The 26308-nt window shown below is 33.7% G+C and overlaps 3 protein-coding genes across 3 annotated transcripts in view; all 3 read right to left on the bottom strand.

The window, feature by feature from the left end:
* The window catches only part of LOC143919146 (uncharacterized), a 1208594-nt gene that overhangs the window by 7581 nt on the left and 1174705 nt on the right, over nt 1-26308 (bottom strand). The window lies entirely within an intron of this gene.
* Nucleotides 408-2744, bottom strand: LOC143918818 (uncharacterized). The gene is made up of 3 exons (XM_077440887.1): nt 2597-2744; nt 2311-2521; nt 408-825 (listed from the first exon to the last, which is right to left on the bottom strand). Exons 1-3 carry the CDS (start codon nt 2717-2719, stop codon nt 740-742), a joined length of 420 nt encoding a protein of 139 aa, XP_077297013.1. The 5' UTR covers nt 2720-2744; the 3' UTR covers nt 408-739.
* Nucleotides 5639-8401, bottom strand: LOC143919095 (uncharacterized). Its single transcript, XM_077441282.1, has 2 exons — nt 8133-8401; nt 5639-8055 (listed from the first exon to the last, which is right to left on the bottom strand). Exons 1-2 carry the CDS (start codon nt 8244-8246, stop codon nt 6592-6594), a joined length of 1578 nt encoding a protein of 525 aa, XP_077297408.1. The 5' UTR covers nt 8247-8401; the 3' UTR covers nt 5639-6591.

The raw sequence follows: 26308 nt of genomic DNA, 5'->3' as shown, positions 1-26308 counted from the left end.
GTAAACACTGAAAAATTCGTTGGAAATGGACTCGGCCTCGTCATTATCACGAAGCTGTTCTCTTATGCTTAGTGGCAAAAAATTGTTGTTTCTTCGATTACGAAGCATATTAAGTACGGATTGAAGTATCTTTGAAATTTCCAGAACGGAATTATGTTCCGCCAGTCCCGTCCGATGTTTAGCAAAAAAGGAGGACTTACAGTAGGTAAGGGAGGACAAAAATCATGGAAAAGGAGGACATGTCCTCCTTTTGGATACCATCTGGCAACCCTACCCATAACCAGTATGTGTGAACGTGTATGCATGTTTAATTATTGAATTTTTTTTATTTATTTACTGTATGTACTTGAAACACTAACAGTTGTTAAAATAAAATAGGTATTTATATTATATATACAACATCAGATAGTTGGAATCATATTTATTAAAAATATAAAAGTCAACCAAGGACATTAATACTAAACAAATAATTGAAGTAAGCTTCAATTTAACTATACAAATTAAGTGCGAATCAATTGTGAAATTGAAATTGTAAAAGTTTAAATAAAATAACGTACTCGGAAACATAATTAGTTACTTGTAAAGCTTAATATAATAATAAGTTTAATAAGTAACCAAGTCGAACAAACAACATTAAACAAACTATTACATGAAATAATGATCAAATTAAGAAAATTGACATAAATACAGGCAGGGTAAATTACATAAACAAAATTCTCAAATTAAATAAATAAAACTATTAAAATACGTAAAACAAGCACGTGACTATTTTCAATATATGATAAGCCGCTGCTGTGTATAGCACACTCGTCGCGTTGGAGCAATCTGTTTGATTGAGTGAATAAAAAAATAAATTAAATAGAAAAAGCCTCACAATGTGATATTTATCAGAAAATGATATTACACAAATTTATACGGTAATTTCTTACATTGAGTTCTTATATATTTTGTGAGGGTAGATTTTTGGGTGAATGATTTGAAACACATATCACACGTTTGAGATTTCAAATGACTAACAAATAAGTTTTCTGTAGACATGATTTTAAACAAATGTCGCATCGGTGTGAATTTGTGCAGTTAAAAGCTATATTTGTTAGCAAATTTATTTAAAACAAATATCGCATGTGAGAGGGGCGCTAAAAACATCATTGCACGCAGGCGGCCAAAACTTTAGAATATAAACAGTATTTATATAATAAACAATTGTTTTATACATACATACAGATATGTATATCTTGATTTTATTCCATATTATTAGATTTTTCTTGTCACATGAGTCCACATTGTTGGATGAATTATTTTAAACATATGTGACATTAGTGTGGTTTTATCCCAATATGCAATTTTTTATTTGTCATGAGGGTAGATTTTGGAGTAAATGATTTTAAGCAAATTTCACACTTAAAGGCTTTACCCCGGTGTGAGATCTTAAATGTAACGAATGTTCATATTTCCGAGTAAACGCTTTTAAACAAATTTCACACTTGTAAGGTTTTTCTCCAGAGTGACATCTTAAATGTAACACAAGTTTATTTTTATAGACAAATGATTTTAAACAAATGTCACATTTGTGCGGTTTTATCCCAGTATGCAATTTTTTATGTTCACCGAGCTCACAATTACGAGGAAATGATTTTAAGCAAATTTCACACTTGTAAGGCTTTTCCCCCGTGTGAGATCTTGAATGTAGTACAAGTTCATATTTACGTTTAAATGATTTTAAACAAGTGTCACATTTGTGTGGTCTTATCCCAGTGTGCGATTTATTATGTGACCAGAGGTAAGATTTTTGAGTAAATGATTTAAAACAAATTTCACACTTGTAAGGCTTTTCCCCCGTGTGAGATCTTAAATGTAACACGAGGTCATATTTAGAAATAAATGATTTTAAACAAGTGTCACATTTGTGCGGTTTTACCCCAGTATGCGATTTATTATGTGACCATAGGCTAGATCTGCGAGTAAATGATTTCATACAAATATCACATTTAAACGGCTTTTCCCCAGTGTGAGTTCTGGAATGTAACACAAGGTCATTTTTACGAATAAATGATTTTAAACAAATATCACACTTGTTAGGCTTTTCACCTGTATGAGATATCAAATGACGAATAAGAGAAGAATTCAGAGTAAATGATTTTGAACAAATTTCACACTTGTTAGGCTTTTCCCCCGTGTGAGATCTTAAATGTAACACAAGTTCATATTTATGAATAAATGATTTTAAACAAACGTCACATTTGAATAGCTTTTCTCTATGTAAAACAAGTTTAGATTCATTGGGCAATGGCTTTGAACAAATTTCACTACTTTTTGGGTGATTGGTCGGTAGTGAAGGCTCATCGTCCCATATTACATCTTCCAACAAAACTTCTTCCGTCTTGATCTTCAAGCAGTCATCTAACCTCAGTTGAGACGTTTCGTAGCTTCGAAAACAAGCCTCCCGAAAGCTGATTAACAATTCCAGATTGGTTTTACACGAAAGACACACCGTGTCTGGCAGTCCATCGTCTTTCTTAACCTGCAAGAGAAAAGGTGAGAATAAGAGTTAACCAATTGGGTCCAAAATAGTTGTAACCTGTAAACAGCAACTGACATAAATTTGACAGCAGGTCCGAATGCGTTGCTCCAGACGCTCTGGATGAGGACCTGGTCTCTGGAAGATGGAGACGGAAGAGTCGGCCGGAGTACTCCATCCAAGACAAAGCCTGCACTCCATCCTCCCGTTCCCAACTCTGACCAGTGACATCTATTAAGCGTCGATGTGTATATAAATCACTTTCCAGCCAGTATTTTATTAACAAAATGGTCACTATTATTACTGTAATTGGATTATTAGTCACATTGCGATGGCCAAAGACAATTTTTTCCATTAAAATCGCGAATACGCAATATTTGGCACTCAAGTTCTCTTTAGTATGATAGTTATCATCGACTCATCAGAGACCTGAGGGTTTGGAGCCGGAGAGAACATGGTGAACTGTGCTTCCACCTAACTCAAACTTTGACAGGACATGGCTGCTTCGGAAGCTATCTGCACAAGATAGGAAAAAAAGCAACATCTGGATGTTATCACTGCAGTGCAGAAAACGACGATGCTGAACACACTGCATTCGATTGTCCAGCATGGACCGCACAAAGAACCATTCTAAAAAATGTACTCGGTGTTAACCCATTAACGACGATTAACATGATTCCTGCTATGCTTGAGAGTGGAGAGGCGTGGACAGCGTGCACTACGTTTGCAGTATGCATCATGCAGGAGAAAGAAGAGGCAGAACGCGACCGAGAGAAAATAAGTTGGACTTCGTAAAGTGATGAGAGCCTAGATGGCTATCCTGGCTGCCACCCTTGAGCAATACTTAACTTGTAGCCGGGTGGTAGCTGAAGAGTGGTGGTAGGGGGTTTTAGTGGGTAAAAATCCCACACTACCACCGGAATTAAACACGTTGGTGGTGTCTTCCAGAAGATTTCCCCCCCGCCGGAAAAAAAAAGTATGATAGTTATTGTTAGTATGATGGATTTTTCGGCTGCCAGATGTTCCGCTATAGAGATTTAGTGACTCGAATGACAAAAGTGTGTGTTTGTGGGGGGACGTAATTGTAGCAAGTTTATACAGGCGTACAAACTACATAAACTACGCAACAAACAAGTTTTATGGGACGACTGCAGTAGCAGTCGTGTCCACCAAAGTGTTCAGTTAAGTAAGGGTTGGCCCTATTTATTTAATATTGGGTTGTTAGGGTTAAAGAGTTTGTAGGCATATAGTACAACTGAAATGGCGTGCACGCTCGCCTCGTCAAAAGGTCGACACGTGCTTCGTATACACGTGTCTTGAAAACAAAGGAAACGTATGACCCCATTCTCTTACGGATATCGTCCTGGCTTTGACCCCAAAGCTATAAAACTCTCGCCCTGAGAACACGTGCCCTGGAGAACAAAGAGATCTTTTGCACACGCCACGCTTAGAACTTCCATATATAAAGCAACGCAGCAACCTCCACCGGCAGAGTGAGCCTCTAGAGTTCAACTAGATCACATCTCCGAAGAAACCTCTTCGTACATACAATAACCATTGTGCCAAATTGAACAAAAATAAACGATCCTCTTTCAAACTCAACTGAATTTCCATAGGCCGGGAATGTCTATATCTATGTATTATACCGGTCTCCGTGACGAGACAAAATGTTAAATTACAGAAAACACAAATATCGGAAGGCAAAGATCTTAAGTCGAAAGATCAAAAAAAAATGGTGCATGGTAAACGGTACATACTCACTTAATTTGCGCGAGCAGGATACAACAGGAACAAGAGAAACATGATTTTCCTCCCGTATTCTGCGCGCGCACATTAATACGGGAGGAAAAGCCTGTTCCTCTTGTTCCTGTTGTATCCTGCTCGCGCAAATTAAGTGAGTATGTACCGTTTACCATGCACCTTTTTTTTTTTTGATCTTTCGACTTAAGATCTTTCCATTTTCGATCTTTGCCTTCCGATATTTGCGTTTTCTGTAATTTAACATTCTGTCTTGTCACGGAGACCGGTATAATACATAGATACGACCTCACGCTTTATGCTGGTCTCCCTGTTGGCGCATGCAAAATACATGGCGCACGCACATTTTCTCTCAGTAGGAAAGGTCGATTGTGGAGATCTTGTCGTCACTAACTGAGGGGTGCGGGGGGTTTAACTAGCGGGGAAGTAGGGAAAAAAACCTTTTTTTTCCAACTTCCCCCCCGTTAAACCACCCGCACCCCTCAGTTAGTGACGACAAGATCTCCGACCAAAATCACGCATCAGGGCCCATCTATGTATTATATATCTATGTACGTTAGTCATTGAGAAAATTCTTTCAATTGACAAATTATCGGAATTTTGGCTTTATTTATACCCACCGAATTTTTGTTAAAAACAAAGAATTTTGTCAAAAATAAAGGCATTTTCTCCTGGAAAGACACCTGTTGGAAAATTCCTATTAAAAATATTGGAAACCGCATCCATGTTTTAGTAAAACGTCAACTCGGCATCAATACAGAACACGTAATATATGTACATATAGTTTAAGGGTTCAGCTTCCCCAAGATTTATACCGTTTATTACTAGTATCTGATGGAAAATCCTATACTGGTATAAAATATCATCTCTAGAGCTGGAATTAAATTGACATATTATCATGAATTCAGAATTTTGGCTCTATATATATTCACCAATTTTTCCTTCATAACGTCAAAAAGTACGGCATGTTCACCTGAAAAGACACCTGTTGTAAAGTCTATTACATATAGTTTGCTATAAAAAATATTGGAAATGTCGCATCCATGTTTTAGTAAAGCTTAGACCGCACTAGACGACACTGCACTGCAGCAACGCAGCGCGGCCATATATTTAGAGTTGCTAGGGTTTTTCGAAGTCAAACCGAGACCTCCCCCCTGAAAAAATCAACAATATTCCTAGACCACTTTGTTTTTTACTCTTCCCCGACATTTTGGCTTATTTGGGCTGCCATGTATGTAGCTTCTACTTAATTTTTAATTTATAACTAATAACAAAATAAAGTCAACAAATATTAACATAAAATGGAACAAAAACAGTCAAAAATAAACGAAAATAGACAGGAATAAAAATAATTTTAAACATCAATTTGTATACTTCTCATTGGATTTGGCCTTCTTTATTTTAAGTACATACATACATAATCATACATTTGGCAACAATTGAAATCATAGTTTTCAATGCACTATTTCTAGTCTATTTCTTTCATCAGTTCATTGAATCTTCATTATGCCCTATTATGGAGAAAATATACTGGGAAATTCTATATAAATTTTTATATTGTTAAGAAAATCTTATTTTTATATGCGAAAATATAACTACCCATCTTTCCATTCCAATTTGGAAATTGTAATTCTTTTAATATATTTTTTTATGAAACAAATGTGTCGTTTGTTTTAATATTATTAGTATCGTTACTGTTTTTTCAATATCTAGCCATTCTGGTACTTTTTCCAAGCTCATCCAGGAAAACACAAAATATATATTTTTAATGGTATTGTCTATTGTTTCAAAAAATCTGTCATTGTTTCATAACACTTTGCTACTTCTTTATTAAATCCATGAATATCTTCCTTTGAAATTGCTTAAAAAATATGCATAATAGAAAAATATATAGTGCAGCTAGAATGGTTTGAGGGTTTAGCTGCCCCAAGATTAATACTTTTTCTGATAGAAAATCATATACTGGTATAAAAATATCATCTCTAGAGCTGTTATATTTGATTTATTGAAGAATAATAATAAGGTTTCGTTTAAAAACTCGTTCTGCATAGCGAATTTTTAAGTTGTATATATTACAACAGTATTCATATTCTAAATACATATTGTGTTATTAATATACCTTATGACAACTTTAATAACCCACGAGATCCATTTGTTTAGAAAATGAATGTCAGTGTGAGATTTCAAGTGACTTAGAAGGTAGCTGTTATTAGAAATCGACTTACAAATATCACACTTGTATGGTGTGGATATTTAAATGACCCGCAGTGATATTTATCAAAAAATTATATTATACGTATTTCACATTCATAAGACTATTTAGTAGAATGAGATCTTATATGTTTCGTGAGGGACGATTTTAAGGTGAATGATTTTAAACAAATTTCACACTTGTGTGGTTTCATCCCAGTATGCAATATTTTATGTGACACGAGGTAAGATTTTAGAACAAATGATTTTGAACAAATGTCACATTTGTGTGGTTTTATTCCAGTATGCAATTTTTTATGTAACACTAAGTGAGATTTTTGAGTAAAAGATTTTAAACAAATTTCACACTTGTAAGGCTTTTCCCCCGTGTGAGATCTTAAATGTAACACAAGTGTATTTTTGTGAATAAATGATTTCGAACACAAGTCACATTTGTGTGGTTTTATCCCAGTATGCAATTTTGTATGTGCCCTGAGGCCATATTTACGAGAAAATGATTTTAAACAAATTTGACACTCGTAAGGCCTTTCCTCAGTGTGACTTCTTAAATGTAATACAAGGTAATTTTTACGAATAAATGATTTTAAACAAATATCACACTTGTAAGGCTTTTCCCCTGTATGAGATATCAAATGACGAAGAAGAGAAGAATTCATAGTAAATGATTTTGAACAAATTTCGCACTTGTTAGGCTTTTCCCCCGTGTGAGATCCTAAATGAAACACAAGTTCATATTTATGAACAAATGTTTTTAAACAAATGTCACATTTGTGTGGTTTTATCCCAGTATGCAATTTTTCATGTGACGCAAGGTTAGATTTATGAACAAATGATTTTGAACAGAAGTCACATTTGTGTGGTTTTATCCCAATATGCGAATTTTCATGTGACACTAGGTTACCTTTTTGAAAAAATGATTTTGAACAAAAGTAACATTTGTGTGGTTTTATCCCAGTATGCAATTTTTTATGTGCCCACAGGCCAGAACTTTTAGTAAAAGATTTTAAACAAATTTCACACTTGTAAGGCTTTTCCCCCGTGTGAGATCTTAAATGTAACACAAGTGTATTTTTGTGAATAAATGATTTCGAACACAAGTCACATTTGTGTGGTTTTATCCCACTATGCAATTTTGTATGGGCCCTGAGGCCAGATTTACGAGAAAATGATTTTAAACAAATTTGACACTTGTAAGGCCTTTCCTCAGTGTGACTTTTTAAATGTAATACAAGGTAATTTTTACGAATAAATGATTTTAAACAAACGTCACATTTGAATAGCTTTTCTCCAGGATGTGATCTTTTGTGTAAAACAAGTTCAGAATCACTGGGAAATGGCTTTGAACAAATTTCACTACTCTTTTGGTGTATTGTCGGTAAAGAAGGCTCATCGTCCCATATCACATCTTCCAACAAAACTTCTTCAGTCTTGATCTTCAAGGAATCGCCTAACCTCAGTTGAGATGTTTCGTTGCTTCGAAAACAAGCCTCTCGAAAGCTGATTAACGATTCCAAATTGGTCTTACACGAAAGACACACTTTGTCCGGCAGCCCATCGTCTCTCTTAACCTGCAGATGAGAAAAGGTGGGAATATGAGTTAACCGATAGGGTCCACAATAGTTGTAACCTGTAACCAGCAACTGACATGAATTTGACAGCAGGTCCGAATGCGTTGCACCAAACGCTCTGGATGAGGATCGCCGAAGATGGAGACGGAAGACTCGGCCGGGGCTGATCCAAGACAAAGCCTACACTCCATCGTCTTTGTAGTCGCAAATAAAGTCAAACCGCCCTATGCAAGCGTGCATTGCACGGTTCGGTACGCGACGATTGGGCGCCCAGGACGATTGGTCGACCAGTGTTACTCGCCACTGCGTCAATTGGGCGCCCATCGCACTGGGCGATCGTCGACTGGGCGATGGCGACTGGGCGACCTGGGCGCGTGGGCGACCGCCGCCACGGCCCGCTGGTGAAGTGGTCGCCAAGCTTACGTAAACTCTGCGTTTTGCAAGGAACGACCGCGACCGTCTCCGTTATAGGAATTTCCGATGCACTGACAAATATTCTACCTACATACATATGCTTTATACCGCTTTATTTTTCGTTTCAGTTTTACCAATTTTTCGTAACAACACGAATCATACTATTAATTTTTTTCGCTATATTATATTAAATTTGCTGGAATTTTATATTAAACGTACTTTTATAAATACATGTGTAGCACCTTTTCACAAAAAATAATTGTAAGATGACAAATCATATGTACCTACATATTCTCCAAAATAATATAAAAGAAAAATGATCGATTGAATCTTTCGCGCAGTGCTTTTAGTTTGTTTTCAAATGGACACACTTTTTTTTCTTTTAAATGTTATATTTCAGTTTTATCAATTGGATTAATTCACACTCTATTCTCAATTTTCTCAACACTGTATTAGTTATACATAATTACAAAATATTTTCTAGTAGCGATTCTCAAAGTTTTCAAGATTATATTTTTTTTCAATGATGAAATACGTTTACGAAAAAAAAGCGCATACTTAAATTCGTTCGCGGAGCTCGAATAATTGTTTTCGGCTTTTCCCATAATTAAATTATTACATCGTTTACGATTCGCAGAGGCAATTCTCGAAAAAAATAGCTTTTTAAAGCAATTTTAAACATCTCCCGTTCTATGGTTATTGTTGAAAATTACATTGAGCCACAAAAAATCACGTTTTTTAGTTACCAGAGCGGAGACTAACCAATCTTTACTAACTTTCACCCACTGAATTCGAATATGATATTGATTTTTGCTGGTTGGTGATCGTTTACGAGATATGAGCGTTTAAAAAAATGCGCGATTTTTACAGTTTTTTGGCTTTTGCGGTCTTTAACTCAAAACCTAGTATTGCTGTGCTCAAAGTGAGTATTGGAATCAATAGTCAGATGTTTTTTATATTGATTGTGATTTTTATTGTTTTAAAATACTTATAATTAATAGATGAGCTGACAGATGCTATTGATTGTGATATTGCATTGCTTTAAAATACTTATAATTAATTGTCTAGCGAATTTTAAAAGTCAAAAATATATTTTTTTTACGGATTTTTTCTCCGTGCTATTTTGCATTTATTTGGCAATTTTTTTATTTCACCTCGTTTATAAGGATTGGTTTTCTATTTCAATATTTTTTATTTTTATCTAAACGTACTAACTCGAGCGGTAATTGCAATTTAAATGCTTTCGTTTTTGTTGCTCAGTGTTATTATAGTCACATTAAAATCTATATGATAGTTTATAGTAATTAAGGCTCATTTCGTTTATCAATAATTTAATAAGGTATATTTTTACTAATTAATATCTTTCGCTTTTGTAAATTCGAAACATACATACATATGTATAACGAATTATGTTTACATCTATAACTGTCATCCAGCGCTCATCTGTTCATCTAATGTATAATTTCTTTAATAATATTTTATGCGTATAAAATATTACAAAGACCTTACAAGAAATTATATATTTTCAAATATTTGGACCGAATGAACGAACTCATTCAAAACGTTTTTTTTTACTATGAGTGGCAGTATTATTGCCTAAAGATAAATAATACCGTGCCTCGTAGGCTAGGCTACAGATGCTCTGCAAGTCGTTTTGATAAAAGAGTTCTCAAAACGACTTTTGACAACTGTTTCTCGAACTACTCTTTTTCTTGATTGTTTTGCATGACATGTGTTGTGCATCTTGTGAAACGCAATTTTCTAATGGTGTTCAATGTGCTAATTGTAAGAGGCATTACGATTTTAATTGTGCCAAAATTACTGAAGGCGGCTACAATAGATTGGGAGCTACTAAAAGGGCTACATGGAAGTGTCCACGATGCCGTAATCCACAAAGTCCTCAGTCTTTGACCGAGTCACCTTCGCCGTCATTGGGTACACTACTTAAGGAGATCCTATCATATCGATATCAAACGTAACATATCATGCCTGCCGTCGCTTGCAGAGGACATAAAAACGATAAAAACTGATATTAGCGACCTCAAAGCAACATGTGAATTTAACAGTTCAAAGATTATTGAGGCCGAAAGTAGGATAAGTGCAGTAGAGGATAAAGTGAAAGACATCGAGTCACTTCAGAATATTGTTGATGTATTACAAAATAAAATCGCAAGCAATGAACAGAGATTAAGGCTCAACAATGTTGAAATAAAGGGAATCCCTTGTAAAAATAATGAAAACGTCTTTAATATTTTTGACTCGATCTCCAAAACTGTAAATTGTAATATTCCAAAATCAGAAATTAATTTTATCACAAGAGTTCCCACCCGCACTTCGGATAAACTACTTGTAGTGAGCTTCATCAATAGATATATTAAAGAAGACTTTGTTGCGACTACCCGTAAACACAAGAATCTCACAGTTAATGATATAGGTGTTGGTGTTGATAATACCAAAATCTACATAAATGATCAATTAACCATTGCCAATAAACAACTTTTGACCAAAACAAAATCCTATGCTAAAGATAAGGGGTTTCAATACGTCTGGGTAAGAAATTCAAACATACTTTTAAGAAAAAACTCCACTTCAAAGATTCTACACATAAAGACTTTGGACGACCTAAAAAAGATTATATAAATATTTTTTCAATGAATAAGCAATCAATTCTAATTTTTTATTTATATTTTTCTTACCTTCTCTTTTATGTGATAATTATATTTACCGATCCTGTTATTCTCTTCTCTATATTTTATATCTACATTTCTTACTTTATTTTTTACTGTATTTTCCACCATATTTTTTACTATATTTTCACTTTTATTAATAATAACTATTTGAATATAAATATTATTATCAAAGAATATACACTAACTAATTCCATATTTTATTTTACTAATACTTATTTCAATTCAATTGCTAACATCAATAATTGTTGTTTGATAATTGATTCTATATCTTCATTTATAATTACATATACTTGTACATGCAATTACATTTTTTACTGTAATTTCTTCCATACTTTTTGCTCTATTTATAACTATAGTTTCACTTCTATTATTGATTATTGTCTTAATATTAATATTATTGTTAAAGAATATAAACTGGTTAATTCCATATTTTACTTTGTTAATATATGTTCAGATTCATTTACTACCATCAATGATTATTATTTGAACAATAGTTCTATATCTTTGTTTATAATTATTGATGCATGTTCATTTCTATACATATGTCTATGCTTACCTACGCATGTAGGCTTATACGTCTATCTTTACGCACTCTATCAATTCTGCCCATATATTATGGTTTTTGTTTTCATTATTAATTATTGGTTCTTTCTTATATTTCTAAACGCACTTTATTTTCAATTCTATCTAAATCATTGTTTATTATTATATTATGAACAAATACTTGCCAAAAAACTATATAATTCACTTTATTAATTTTATTTTAACTCAATTGGTATCACGAATGATGGTTTGCTCGGTAATTCCGTATCGCTTCTATGGATGCAAGTATGTATGTGTATATTTATATTCATATACACATAACTGCTGATATTTATGCTTCTGGATATCTACACGTCTATCACTACGTACTCATCAATTGCCAATTCTATTTACGTTTTACAATTTATCTTATTTTTATTACATTGCTATATTTTATTCTGTGTACTTTCCATGTTCCTTATTTCCATGTGCTTTATTTTCCTACTCTATTAATACGTTTCATTTTTATGTTTGCATACATATTGACATGTGTATTTTCGTGTATAATTGTATGTACATATGTGTGTATGTGTTTATATGCATTTGTATATGCACATATATATATATATATATATATATATATATGTGTGTACCTTTTTATTATTTTTCTGAGACCACTTAATGGATTCTATTAATTTATATTATCAAAATGTACGTGGTCTCCGTACAAAAACTGATATTTTTTACGAAATATAAACATGTCCAATTATGATATTATTTTGCTTACTGAAACTCGGTTGATGGACACTATAAGTGATCAGGAACTCTTTGATGAAAGATATATAGTGTGGCGAAGAGATCGTAATTATGTTAGCTTAAACCAAAAACGTGGTGGTGGTTGCCTTGTGGCAACTAAGCGTGAACTTGGAGTTGTTTCACGTCCAGAGTGGCACTCTTCTGCGGAGGATATCTGGATATCTCTCACTTTACGCAGCACCACTAATCATCGCAACCTTCTCAAATTTCATATATGTGTACTGTATTTATGTTCTGAGAACATAGGTAATTCTTTTAATACTCAACTTACTAATTTTCTTGAAAACATGTCTACTATTTCAACTAACTACCCGGATGATAGATTTTTAATCGTTGGAGATTTCAATCTAAGTAACATCCAATGGTCCCAGGATATCTCCAGAGGAGGACTTATACCTATCAATTCGTTAAGAAGCACCGAAATGACTCTTATTGATGCATTACATTTTTGTAATTTTAAACAATATAATGGAGTACTTAACTTATTCGGCCGTATTCTTTATCTAGTTTTATCAAATGAACATTTGGTAGTAGATGCCTGTTTAGATCCTCTCGTTCCTGAGGATCCTTATCAGAAATCTCTTTTAATTACTGCTGATCTAACTTTTTATCGATCACTTAGATCTAAACCTTATACTAGATTCCTTTTTGATCTTGGTAACTATAACGAGATTCAAAATGAATTAAACTCTGTTTCTTGGTCTTATTTACATACTGTTTCTCTTGATGATGCTGTAAATTCATTTTATAATCTTGTATATAATTTAAGGGATAAATATATCCCACAGAAACATGTTCAAAGTAGAAAATTTCCCGCTTGGTATACTGCACCCCTAAAAATAGTCCTGAAGGAAAAGTACAAATTTTTTAAGAAATTCAAAAATTATAACAACCTGGCTGACCAGGTACCTTTGTACTATTACGCAATCGGGCAAAAACTTTAGAGAAAGAATGTTTCAAAAATTATATGACTATAGTAGAAAACGACATTTCCTTGAATCCCAAAGCATTCTGGTCCTACATTAAATCAAGGAACAAAAACAAAGTCCTACCACATATTCTGTATCATTGTGACATTACTGCTGGTACGGGGGTGGACATTTGTAATTTGTTTTCTTCCTTCTTTTACTCGACGTTCCTTAAACCGGTCTCTAATCAATCGACTTCCTCTTATCCCTTACCAACCAACGTCTGTTCTGTCACAACTTCCTCTGAAATTGGATCAATTGAAATTCGAAGTGAAAAAGTATTAAATATTTTGAAATCAACTGATATTCATAAATCAGCAGGCCCAGATTTAATTTCTCCAATTTTTATCTCAAAATGTGCTGAAAGCCTAACTTTACCACTAACCATTATCTATAAAAGATCTATTAGTGAGGGCCTTGTACCTTGTATCTGGAAATCAGCATTCATATCTCCTGTACATAAGAAAGGAAAAAAAAACGAAATTTCCAATTACAGGCCTATATCAAAGCTATGTATATTTGCTAAGATACTAGAAAAATTAGTGTACGACCAACTTTTTCCAGCTATCTCGCAATCTCTTAGTATGCAACAACATGGTTTTCAGAAAGGACGCTCAGTTACAACAAATTTACTACTATTTAATGATTTCGTTACTAATGCCATGAACGATCGGTCTCAGGTTGATACTATATATACAGATTATAGTAAGGCATTTGACAGGATTGATCACGATATTCTCCTTGAAAAACTTTTACAGATCGGTATTCATGGTGATCTCTATAGATGGTTCACCTCATACATTACACGTCGATCACGGGCTGTCTTATTAAATGGATTTATATCGAAATGGATGAATATTCCTTCTGGTGTTCCACAAGGCTCCCTCTCGGGACCTCTATTATTCAATATTTTCATCTTCGATATTGAAAAATGTTTTCAGAATTCAAATGTACTATTATTTGCTGATGATATGAAGATTTTCAAGAGAATAGACAACCGAAATGATACTTTGGCCCTACAAGATGATTTGTTCAGGCTAGAGGCTTATTGCAGCATAAATAAGTTGGAAATTAATGTAGCAAAATGCTCCTGCATAACCTTCACCAGAAAACTATGTCCAGTTGACTTTCCTCATTCAATCAACGGACATAGACTCACAAGGGTATCGGAAATTAGGGATTTGGGAGTCTTTTTAAACTCTGATCTATCCTTTAGTAAACATATTGACAATGTTGTAGCTCGAGCGTCGAAGGCCCTCGGGTTCGTCATCCGGTCCTCCAAATGCTTTACTTCTATAAAATCATACAAAATACTATATTGTGCATACGTAAGAAGTATTGTTGAGTTTGCATCCCAAGTTTGGAACCCAGAGTACTCTGGTGCAAGAGACAGATTGGAGCGCATTCAGAAGAGATTCTTGAGGTAGCCGTTTTGGATTAACCTATACTTCCTATGAAGATGCTTGTAGGTGTCAGCATATACTTCCTCTTGTCAAAAGAAGGGAGATAGCTGACATCTCAACAATTTTGAACATCCTTAACGGCTCGATCGACTGTCCTCAATTATTGAGCAGACTATCATTGCGTGTACCAAATAGAATGACTAGATGTAATGAGCTCCTTTACATACCTAATACTTTTTCTAATTATGGAAGAAGCTCATTCATCTGGCGTGCAAGCTCCACCGTCAACACACTAATCTTAACAATTTCTATGTTTGACTTATTTAATATTAATGCTATACAAGCTAGAGTAATTATTGCAAATTTGTTTTTCGATGATTAATTTTAATGAAAATTTACGATTGTGATTATGAATTTTTATTTTGATGTATTTATTTTGTCTTTTTGTTTTTTGTTATATATTATATTTTTTTTATTATTTCATAATTTTTATCATATTATTATTCTTATTATTTTGATATTTTTATTATACTTTTTTTTCTATTTTTTTTCTTTTTTTGTTTTCTTTAACTATCTTACTCTATTATCATTTTTGTTTCTTATTTTAAATGTTTGAGCTTTTCTTTTTTTTACCTATATGTGAAAATTATTAATGGTTTACATAATTATATTTTTTTTACTATCAATCTATGTAACTTAATAAACTGTAAATTTTCCAAATAAATAAATAAATAAATAAATGACATGTTATACATACATATGTAAGGTTTTTCAACGGGTTTTTGCGGTATCATAAATTCATGGCCCTCAAATTTGGTTTAAAATAATGCAATGACGTAAATGATTTTATACCCTTTATCCTTTTATTAAATTCAAATTATTCTGAAATGGTTTTCATCGTTTTTTCAAAACCTCTCCGATAAAATAAACGTTTTTTATTCCAAAAAAAATGGCAAAGTTTCAAAGCGATCGGAAAAGTTTTAGGAGGTTTGTCCAAAACTAAGATAAACCTAGTAATTTTCAAATGTTATAATTAGCATGGAAATAATTTTTTCAATGTATGTATGTGTTGTATGAATGCATGTACATACATACATATGTACATATGTTATTTTGAAAATTTTCAATTTAATATTTATTTTCATTATTCATCAATGAAAAGTAAATCAAAAAACTTTATTAATACTATGATTTGATGAATATACTAAATACTGGCGATTCTAGAATTGATTTAAGGTTGAGAGTTAAAAATTTTACACGTTTTGGATTTTCGTAAGATTAAAAATAAGCACCAATCACACGGTTGATCCCATATTTTATAAGATCATCGAAAGCCGATGCAATTCGCGCTATTATATAAGTATTTTTATTTTTATTTTTGAAAATTAAATTTGTACGAATATTTTTTACGTAAATTTGTACGAATATCGACACAAATTAAAAATCATGAGATATTTCTTCTATTTGAATTTCATCATTGAATATCAAAGAAAAATACTACATTTGGATATATATACAAAACGTGTTATTTTCTAGCATTCAGGAGTTTTTTATAACTTTCTATTGTAGGAGATATTTCGAGTCTTAAATGGTCAGTCTATTGTTCCGAAAAACGAGCGAGAATGAATCTGACCCAGGTACCTACCCTTTTTTTTTGTCGAAGGGATCCGTAACGGAATGCGAACACAAATTATACAAAACTTAATCTATACTACGTACATACATAGATAAAGTAAATATAAATAAAATGTGCATGGTGACTTTGAACCGCATGATTTTTAATTTGTGTTGATATTCGTACAAATTTAATGTTCAAAAATAAAAATAAAAATACTTATATACAGTTTTTGCAAGCCTATTTCACCCTTTTGCTAATGAAATTCACTTAACACAATGAAAATTGATTCAGATTAACAGAATGAAAATTGAAAAATTGAAAATAAAAAAATAAAAATAGTATTTGCACCTTCTAAATAAATATTTATGGTATTGTAGGCGGGGTACATGTGTGTTGACCGTATCCCGGCCTAACGAAACACTGTTGTGCTAGTTTTATAAAGTTTTATTGTTTGCCTATGGTTGTACAAAGGTATTATATTTGTGGGCAAAAGTATGTCGTTCAGCGGTCTCTGGATATGGTAGAGTGTCGCTGGCTCGGCATTCAGCTATGTTCAGAAGGTCTCTGGATGCGGCAGTGTGTTGCTGGCTCGTTGTTCGGCTATGTTCGGAAGGTCTCTGGATACGGCAGTGTGTTGCTGGCTCGTCCGGCTGGTTGATCTTCCAAGTCCGCGTAGTGTAGTGGTGGCTGGTCAGGAGCTGTATGTCGACGCTTGCTGCTGTGGGTCGACTGGCGTTGTTTGGGTTGTACCTCCTTTTATAGTGTTTCTGGAATCACCTGATCGATGGTGGTGGTTTGTTGATGCGTAAGAGAGGAATGTTCTTTTGTCGAGGGGTAGAATTTTCTGGAACGATTGGCGCCGTTCCGCTCGATGTATTTTAATGGTGGCGGCGTGTTTCGACCGTTTTGGTTCCACTCGACTGGTAGGGGCGTTCCGCTTGAGTTTAATATAATGACTTAATTGAGTTTAATTTAATAGAATGATAATCGTCTGGGTTTCGTTCCGCTCGAGTGTGAAAGGTGGATCATTCTCGAAGGATTTTGGCATCGTTCCGCTTGAGTTGGATTTGGCGCCGTTCCGCCTGAGTTTAATATAATGACTGCAGGTGTATGTCGTCTGGGTTTCGTTCCGCTCGATGTAGTTTGTTGTTGCGGAATATTCTCGAATGTTTCGATGACGATGACGATGACGAGATTCCTACAGTATGTACAAATATAAATATAAGTTTAAACTATAATACATAAAAAGCACATTTTGTTTAATTCGGTTTCTTTATTTTTTAATACGATTTTTGAAAAGGACGAATTTCATTTGCAAAAGGGTTAATTTCATTTGCAAAAAGGGTGAATTTCATTTTCAAAAGGGTGAAATAGGCTTGAAAAAATATTAATAAAGAAATTATATATTAGTTGAACAGATGAGCGCTGGATGACAGTTATACATAGATGTAAACATAATTCGTTATATATATATATATATATGTATGTATGTATGTATGTTTCTAATTTACAAAAGCAATAGATATTTACCTACATAGTAATATATTAAATTATTGATAAACGAAATGAGCCTTAATTACTATAAATTACTATAAACTATCATATAAAATTTTAATATGACGAAAATGTCTATATTTTTAATTCTTACGGCTAATTTTTACTTTATCTATGTACGTAGTTTTTGATATATGTACGTACATACATATGTACCTAAACGCATCAAAACATTATGGACTCGTTATTAAATAATTATTTAAAAAGCATAATTTTCAACAATAACCATAAAACTAGAGGTTGTGATCGAGAAATCTTGTCTCGAGATTTCTCGAGAAATTTTGATTCTCGTTTCTCGAGAATATTTTATTGTAAAATTACGAGATTCTCATTTCTCGAGAATATTTTATTATGAAAATTCGAGATTCTCGTATCTCGATAAAATATGGGATCAACCGTGTGATTGGTGCTTATTTTTAATCTTACGAAAATCCAAAACGTGTAAAATTTGTAACTCTCAACATTAAATCAATTCTAGAATCGCCAGTATTTAGTATATTCATCAAATCATAGTATTAATAAAGTTTTTTGATTTACTTTTCATTGATGAAAAATGAAAATAAATATTAAATTGAAAATTTTCAAAATAACATATGTACATATGTATGTATGTACATGCATTCATACAACACATACATACATTGAAAAAATTATTTCCATGCTAATTATAACATTTGAAAATTACAAGGTTTATCTTAGTTTTGGACAAACCTCCTAAAACTTTTCTGATCGCTTTGAAACTTTGCCATTTTTTTTGGAATAAAAAACGTTTATTTTATCGGAGAGGTTTTGAAAAAACGATGAAAACCATTTCAGAATAATTTGAATTTAATAAAAGGATAAAGGGTATAAAATCATTTACGTCATTGCATTATTTTAAACCAAATTTGAGGGCCATGAATTTATGATACCGCAAAAACCCGTTGAAAAACCTTACATATGTATGTATAACATGTCATGTAAAACAATCAAGAAAAAAAGTAGTTCGAGAAACAGTTGTCAAAAGTCGTTTTGAGAACTCTTTTATCAAAACGACTTGCAGAGCATCTGTAGCCTAGCCTATGAGACGCGGTATTATTTATCTTTAGGCAATAAAACTGCCACTCATAGTAAAAAAAAAACGTTTTGAATGAGTTCGTTCATTCGGTCCAAATATTTGAAAATATATAATTTCTTGTAAGGTCTTTGTAATATTTTATACGCATAAAATATTATTAAAGAAATTATACATTAGATGAACAGATGAGCGCTGGATGACAGTTATAGATGTAAACATAATTCGTTATACATATGTATGTATGTTTCGAATTTACAAAAGCGAAAGATATTAATTAGTAAAAATATACCTTATTAAATTATTGATAAACGAAATGAGCCTTAATTACTTTAAACTATCATATAGATTTTAATGTGACTATAATAACACTGAGCAACAAAAACGAAAGCATTTAAATTGCAATTACCGCTCGAGTTAGTACGTTTAGATAAAAATAAAAATTATTGAAATAGAAAACCAATCCTTATAAACGAGGTGAAATAAAAAAATTGCCAGAAATAAACGAATTTAAGTATGCGCTTTTTTTTCGTAAACGTATTTCATCATTGAAAAAAAATATAATCTTGAAAACTTTGAGAATCGCTACTAGAAAATATTTTGTAATTATGTATAACTAATACAGTGTTGAGAAAATTGAGAATAGAGTGTGAATTAATCCAATTGATAAAACTGAAATATAACATTTAAAAGAAAAAAAAGTGTGTCCATTTGAAAACAAACTAAAAGCACTGCGCGAAAGATTCAATCGATCATTTTTCTTTTATATTATTTTGGAGAATATGTAGGTACATATGATTTGTCATCTTACAATTATTTTTTGTGAAAAGGTGCTACACATGTATTTATAAAAGTACGTTTAATATAAAATTCCAGCAAATTTAATATAATATAGCGAAAAAAATTAATAGTATGATTCGTGTTGTTACGAAAAATTGGTAAAACTGAAACGAAAAATAAAGCGGTATAAAGCATATGTATGTAGGTAGAATATTTGTCAGTGCATCGGAAATTCCTATAACGGAGACGGTCGCGGTCGTTCCTTGCAAAACGCAGAGTTTACGTAAGCTTGGCGACCACTTCACCAGCGGGCCGTGGCGGCGGTCGCCCACGCGCCCAGGTCGCCCAGTCGCCATCGCCCAGTCGACGATCGCCCAGTGCGATGGGCGCCCAATTGACGCAGGGCCCAATTGACGCAGTGTCCGCCAGTCTCGTCGTCCAGTTGTCGCAGTGGCGAGTAACACTGATCGACCAATCGTCCTGGGCGCCCAATTGTCCGTGTCCCGCACGGTTCAGTGATTACTAGTCAAATGTGAACCTGTCACAGGACAACTGGTCGTTCTAGATCGGTCACTCGTGATCATCCGTCACGCTAAAACTGGCCACGAGAAAACTAGTCACACGGTAAAACTGGTCCCGAGAAAATTGGTCACACGCTAAAACTTGTCACGAGAAAATTGGTCACACGCTAAAACTGGTCACGAGAAAACTGGTCACACGCTAAAACTGGCACGAGAAAACTGGTCACACCCAAAAATTTAAAATTGGTCACACAAACAAAAATATTCTCAAATACTTTTTATTTACGAAATTTTTATTATTATCGACTAGACATTATGTTCGAGCCAAAGGCCCTCGTGGCCGTTGTTTGTGGTCTTCGCGAAGAGTTTGCGGGCATCTGTCAGCTCATCTATTAATTATAAGTATTTTAAAACAATAAAAATCACAATCAATATAAAAAACATCTGACCATTGATTCCAATACTCACTTTGAGCACAGCAATACTAGATTTTGAGTTAAAAACCACAAAAGCCAAAAAACTGTAAAAATTGCGCATTTTTTTAAACGCTCGCGAACCAACAAAAATCATTATCATATTCGATTTCAGTGGGTCAAACTTATTAAAATTGATTAGTTTCCGCTCTGGTAACCCAAAAACGTGATTTTTTGTTGCTTAGTTTTATCGATTGAATAACTACAGAAATTCTATTGTTAATTTGATTTGATCTGGCTTTTCTTCTGCATTTTTTTTTTTTGTATTTGGAGAATATTTGAAGGTGTGAGATACGTCACGATCTAAAGTTTGTTATTTATTTTGAAATGCTTTGATTAAATCAAATATAAAAATAAATGTTTTGTTAACACCTTACAGTTTAATATTTAATTCATTTAAATGTAAGCACAAATCAGTAAAAAAACATTAATTTTGAAAGTCATTCGACGTCCAGTAACTCGTTATATTTTTCAATGACATTCTCAATAATTAAAAAAAGCTTAACTTCATACAAACACTCAACGAATCTTTGAAGAACTTTTCCACGACTTAACCATCGCACATAAGTAAAACATTATACACCGAGTTTACCTCATTTAATAATCCTAAAAATTTTCGTTTGTTTAATCCGCGTGCACATATCAGATTGACCAATTTTGTTACAAGAATAATAACATCTTCCAGTGACTTAAATCCGTGCTTTGCGCAACTTGCTGGCAATGAAAGCCCAGAAAGGAATGTCCAATACGTTAGTAAATAAATTGATAAATCCATTTTCCATACTGCAAGCACCATCTGTTATTACTGATACAATTTTGGAAAGATCTATTTCCCTTTCAATGAGTGCTTTTACAACTGAATTGCAAATATCTATTCCTTTTGTTGTTATTGCTAATGATGTTAAACTGATCAATTCTTCTTTGATATTATTTCCATTGCAGTATTGAGTAAAAATTGCTAAACAAGCTGATCCAGTTATATCAGTACTTTTATCAACGGAAAGCGAAATTAAATCGGAAGACTTAATACATATCTATTTTTTGCTGATGAGCTACATTTTTGGCCATTTATACGATTCTATCTTTCACCGTATTTCTAGCCAAAGGTATATATTTTATTCTTTGAATCACATTTTCCTTGTTTTCAAAATCTTCAAAATCTTCAAAGAGATGGGGAGCGCATTTAAGCCATGCTTCTTTCAAATATTCTCTATCGCCGACTGGTTTTCCGTGTTTGGCGATTATGTTTGAGGCATGAAATCTGGATACCTGGCAACCCTACATATACATATGTATGTTTGTATGAGAAAGTTGCTTTTTGTTCCAACTCTAATGTGCTGCGTAGCTTTCTTCACTGCATCGATGCATAAAGCGTCAACGCAGCATCAATACAGAATAAATAATATATAGTTCAGCTAGAATGGTTTAAGGGTTTAGCTGCCCCAAGATTAATACTGTTTCTGATAGAAAATCATATACTGGTATAAAAATATCATCTCTAGAGCTGTTATATCTGATTTATTGAAAAATAATAATAAGGTTTCGTTTCAAAACTCGTTCTGCATAGCGAATTTTTAAGTTGTATATATAACAACAGTATTCATATAATAAACAATATTTTTAAATACATATTGTGTTATTAATACATCTTATGACAACTTTTATAACCCATGAGATCCATTTGTTTAGAAAATGAATGTCAGAGTGAGATCTCAAGTGATTTAGAAGGTAGCTTTTATAATAAATCGACTTCCAACAAATATCACACTTGTACGGTGTGTGAAGTAATTATTAATTTCTTTTATTAAAATAACTTGATATTGAATAGGTAGAATAGAATAGAATATTGATAGGCTTAAAATTACTGCTTTTCTTATTATCACTTGATTTTCACTTGCGAAAATTTACCTATAAAAAAAATATTATTTCTATATTTCCATTTCACAAGAACGTTGAGAGTTTGTATTAATTATATTGACAATACCTGTGACCCAATTTTTTTAATGAATTTTTCCGGGACTACCCTACGACAAACGAGGCATGAAATTCGATGCTAGCTAGAAAAAAAGATATTTTATTTAGTGTTGATTTCAATTTATTTGTGATAAGGAAAATTGGTTTGTAGTGATGGCAACACTAAAAGTTTGAAAAAAAGTAACGAATTTTGATCTGATAAAAATTAATGTGGTAGTTGTAATAGTCCTTGTTTTGAGAAATATAACAAAAAAAATATATTATTACGTCTTAATACTTAAATTAATTCCCGAAAGTTAGGGCGTGTGCGTGAATGTGGCGTTTGACGGCTGGGCACAGAGAAGTGTTATACAATAGAAGTGCCTTTTTGAACAAATACCCTGTGTCAAACGCGTTCACAGTACTATAATTAGTTATAATATCACAGTACTATAATTAGTTATAACTCTGTCACGCTCGTAAGCGTGTCCGCGCGCGAAAAAGAGTCAGAACATCGGGTCTACGCGCCAGCTTTTAATTAACAGACCTTTTTTCACGAACGGAGTGTGGCTACAGCCACACCGCAACTGTCGACACTTTTGATGCCTTAGGGCACTTCTATTGTATAACACTTCTCTGGCTGGGCAGCTAAGCGGTTAAAAAATAGCAAGGCGATCTGGTTGCTGTCAGAGTTGGTGGAGTGCAGGGACGATGGAGTGCAGGCTTTGTCTTGGACCAGCTCCGGCCGCATCTTCCGTCTCCATCTTCCGGAGACCAGATCCTCACCCAGAGCGTCTGGAGCAACGCATTCGGACCTGCTGTAAAATTCAGGTCGGTGCTGGTTACAATTACATATTGTGGTTAACTCTTCTCACCGCTTGATCCTACTTTTTTCCATCTGCAGGTTAAAAGAGGCGATGGGTTGCCAGACAGGGTGTGTCTTTCGTGTAAGACCAGTCTGGAACGAAACGTCTCAACTGAGGTTAGATGACTGCTTGAAGATCAAGACGGAAGAAGTTTTGTTGGAAGATGTAATATGGGACGATGAGCCTTCACTACCGACCAATCACCCAAAAAGTAGTGAAATTTGTTCAAAGCCATTGCCCAGTGAACCTAACCTTGTTTTACACAAAATATCACATCCTGGAGAAAAGCTATTCAAATGTGGCGTTTGTTTAAAATCATTTATTCATAAATATGAACTTGTGTTACATTTAAGATCTCACGAGGGGGAAAATACTTACAAGTGTGGAATTTGTCTAAAATCATTTACTAAAAAATCTTACCTCGAGAAACATAAAAAATTGCATCCTGGGATAAATCTACACAAATGTGACATTTGTTTAAAATCATTTACTCAAAAACGTGCACTTGTGTTACATTTGAGATGTCACACGGGGGAAAAACCATACAAGTGTGAAATTTGTCCAAAATCATTTATTCGAAGAGATTACCTTGTGGCACATTCGACAACTCACACCGGGGAAAAACCATACAAGTGTGTAGGCGGGGTAGGATGTGTTGACCGTATCCCAGCCTAACGAAACACTGTTGTGCTTGTTTTAATAAAGTTTTATTGTTTGCCTAAATATAGTACAAAGGTAATAGATTATGTAGGCAAAAGTATGTCGTTCAACGGTCTATGGATATGGTAGAGTGTCGCTGGCTCGGCATTCGGCTATGTTCAGAAGGTCTCTGGATGCGGCAGTGTGTTGCTGGCTCGTTCGGCTGGTTGATCTTCCAAGTCCGCGTAGTGTAGTGGTGGCAGGTCAGGAGCTGGATGTCGACTGGTCTGCTGCTGTGTGTCGACGCTTGCTACTGTGGGTCGACTGGCATTGTTTGGGTTGTACCTCCTTTTATAGTGTTTCTGGTTGCTGGCTGTTGTTGATGCGTATGCGAGGAACGTGTTTTTGTCGATGGGGTAGACTTTTCTGGAACGGTTGGCACCGTTCCGCTCGATGTAGTTTAATGGCTGCAGGTGTGCTTCGACTGGTTTGTTTCCGCTCTACTGGTAGGGGTGGAGCTTTCTCGAAGGTTTTGGCACCGTTCCGCTTGAGTTTAGTTTAATGGCTGCAGGTGTGCTTCGACTGGTTTTGGTAATGTATTCTGCGTCGCAGTAAATGTTTTGATGAATGTGACGAGATTCCCACAAGTGTCACATTTGTTTAAAATCATTTGCTCAATCAAATGGACTTGTGTCACATTTGAGATCTAACACGGGGGAAAAACCATACAAGTGTGAAATTTGTCCAAAATCATTTATGCGAAGAAGTATACTCGTCGAACATTTAAAAACTCACACGGGTGAAAAGCCATACAAGTGACATTTGTTTAAAATCATTTACTCAAAAAAACGGATTGATGTCCCATTTGAGATCTCACACGGGGGAAAAACCATACAAGTGTGAAATTTGTCTGAGATCATTTTCTGTAAAATCTAGTCTCGAGAAACATAAAAAATCACATGCTGGGATAAAATCATATAAATGTGACATTTGTTCAAAATCATTTATTCATAAAAATGGACTTGTGACACATTTGAGAAAATATGACCTCGATATACATAAAAAATTGCATACTGGGATAAAACTAAACAAATGTAACATTTGTTTAAAATCATATGTTCATAAAAATGGACTTGCGATACATTTAAAAACTCACACGGGTGTAAAGTCATACAAGTGTGACATTTGTTTAAAATCATTTAGTCAAAAAGGTCACCTCGTCAGACATTTAAGAACCCACACGGGTGAAAAGCCTTACAAGTGTGAAATTTGTCTGAAATCATTCACTCGAAAATCTCACCTCAATACACATAAAAATTGCATGTGAGGCAAATGTGAAATTTGTTTATAATCACTACTCGAAAATGTATCCTCTGGTCACACCATAAATTGCATACTGGGATGAATATAAAAAAATTGTTATATAAATACTGTTAATATTCTTACATTTTGGCTGCATGCGTGCCATGATGTTTCTGGCGCCCCCCTCACATGACATTTCTCCTCATTGCAGTGTATTTAAATAATTTCAAGAGAAATAATAGTTGAAAATTAAATACACAGATATATTATTTGGCTTACTTGTTTTATTTATTTTAAATGTAATAATTTCTATGTATTGGATGAAATTGAGATAATTTTGGTAAACATACTTCATCATCCTAAGCCAGGGGTCGGCAAACTGCGGCTGTTTTTCCAAAGTGCTCTGAAATTGTGTCAATTTCAACAGACGGGGCGAAAAGTATGACCGACGTAAGAAAAGGGGTTGTTGCTATTTTGAAAGGAAAAATTAATCACAAGGTACTTGTTTACCATTGCAGCATTCATCAAGAAGCGCTTTGTATGCAGACATTTCCAGAAAAAAGTTTCAAAGTAATGGAATTGGTGGTTAAATGTACTTTTGTTATACTCATAATGAACATTACAAGAAAATATATAATATGCAACTTTTATTTGTGCTGAAATGTGACATGTCAAAATTC

Source organism: Arctopsyche grandis, chromosome 11, assembly GCF_051622035.1.
Source record: "Arctopsyche grandis isolate Sample6627 chromosome 11, ASM5162203v2, whole genome shotgun sequence".
Classification (NCBI taxonomy): Eukaryota; Metazoa; Arthropoda; class Insecta; order Trichoptera; family Hydropsychidae; genus Arctopsyche; species Arctopsyche grandis.
Note: the sequence above shows the minus strand (reverse complement) of the source record. Positions and strands in the feature narration are given on the sequence as shown.

What these genes read in the sequence shown, in the direction of transcription:
- LOC143918818 (XM_077440887.1), bottom strand. Translation starts at nt 2,719, where the DNA reads ATGGAGTGCAGGCTTTGTCTTGGATGGAGTACTCCGGCCGACTCTTCC. An exon ending in GGACCTGCTGTCAAATTTAT is followed by an intron (nt 2,522 to 2,596) that starts GTCAGTTGCTGT and finishes TTTCTCTTGCAG; the next exon opens with GTTAAGAAAGACGATGGACT. An exon ending in ACCGACCAATCACCCAAAAA is followed by an intron (nt 826 to 2,310) that starts GTAGTGAAATTT and finishes TCAATCAAACAG; the next exon opens with ATTGCTCCAACGCGACGAGT.
- LOC143919095 (XM_077441282.1), bottom strand. Translation starts at nt 8,246, where the DNA reads ATGGAGTGTAGGCTTTGTCTTGGATCAGCCCCGGCCGAGTCTTCCGTC. An exon ending in GGACCTGCTGTCAAATTCAT is followed by an intron (nt 8,056 to 8,132) that starts GTCAGTTGCTGG and finishes TCTCATCTGCAG; the next exon opens with GTTAAGAGAGACGATGGGCT.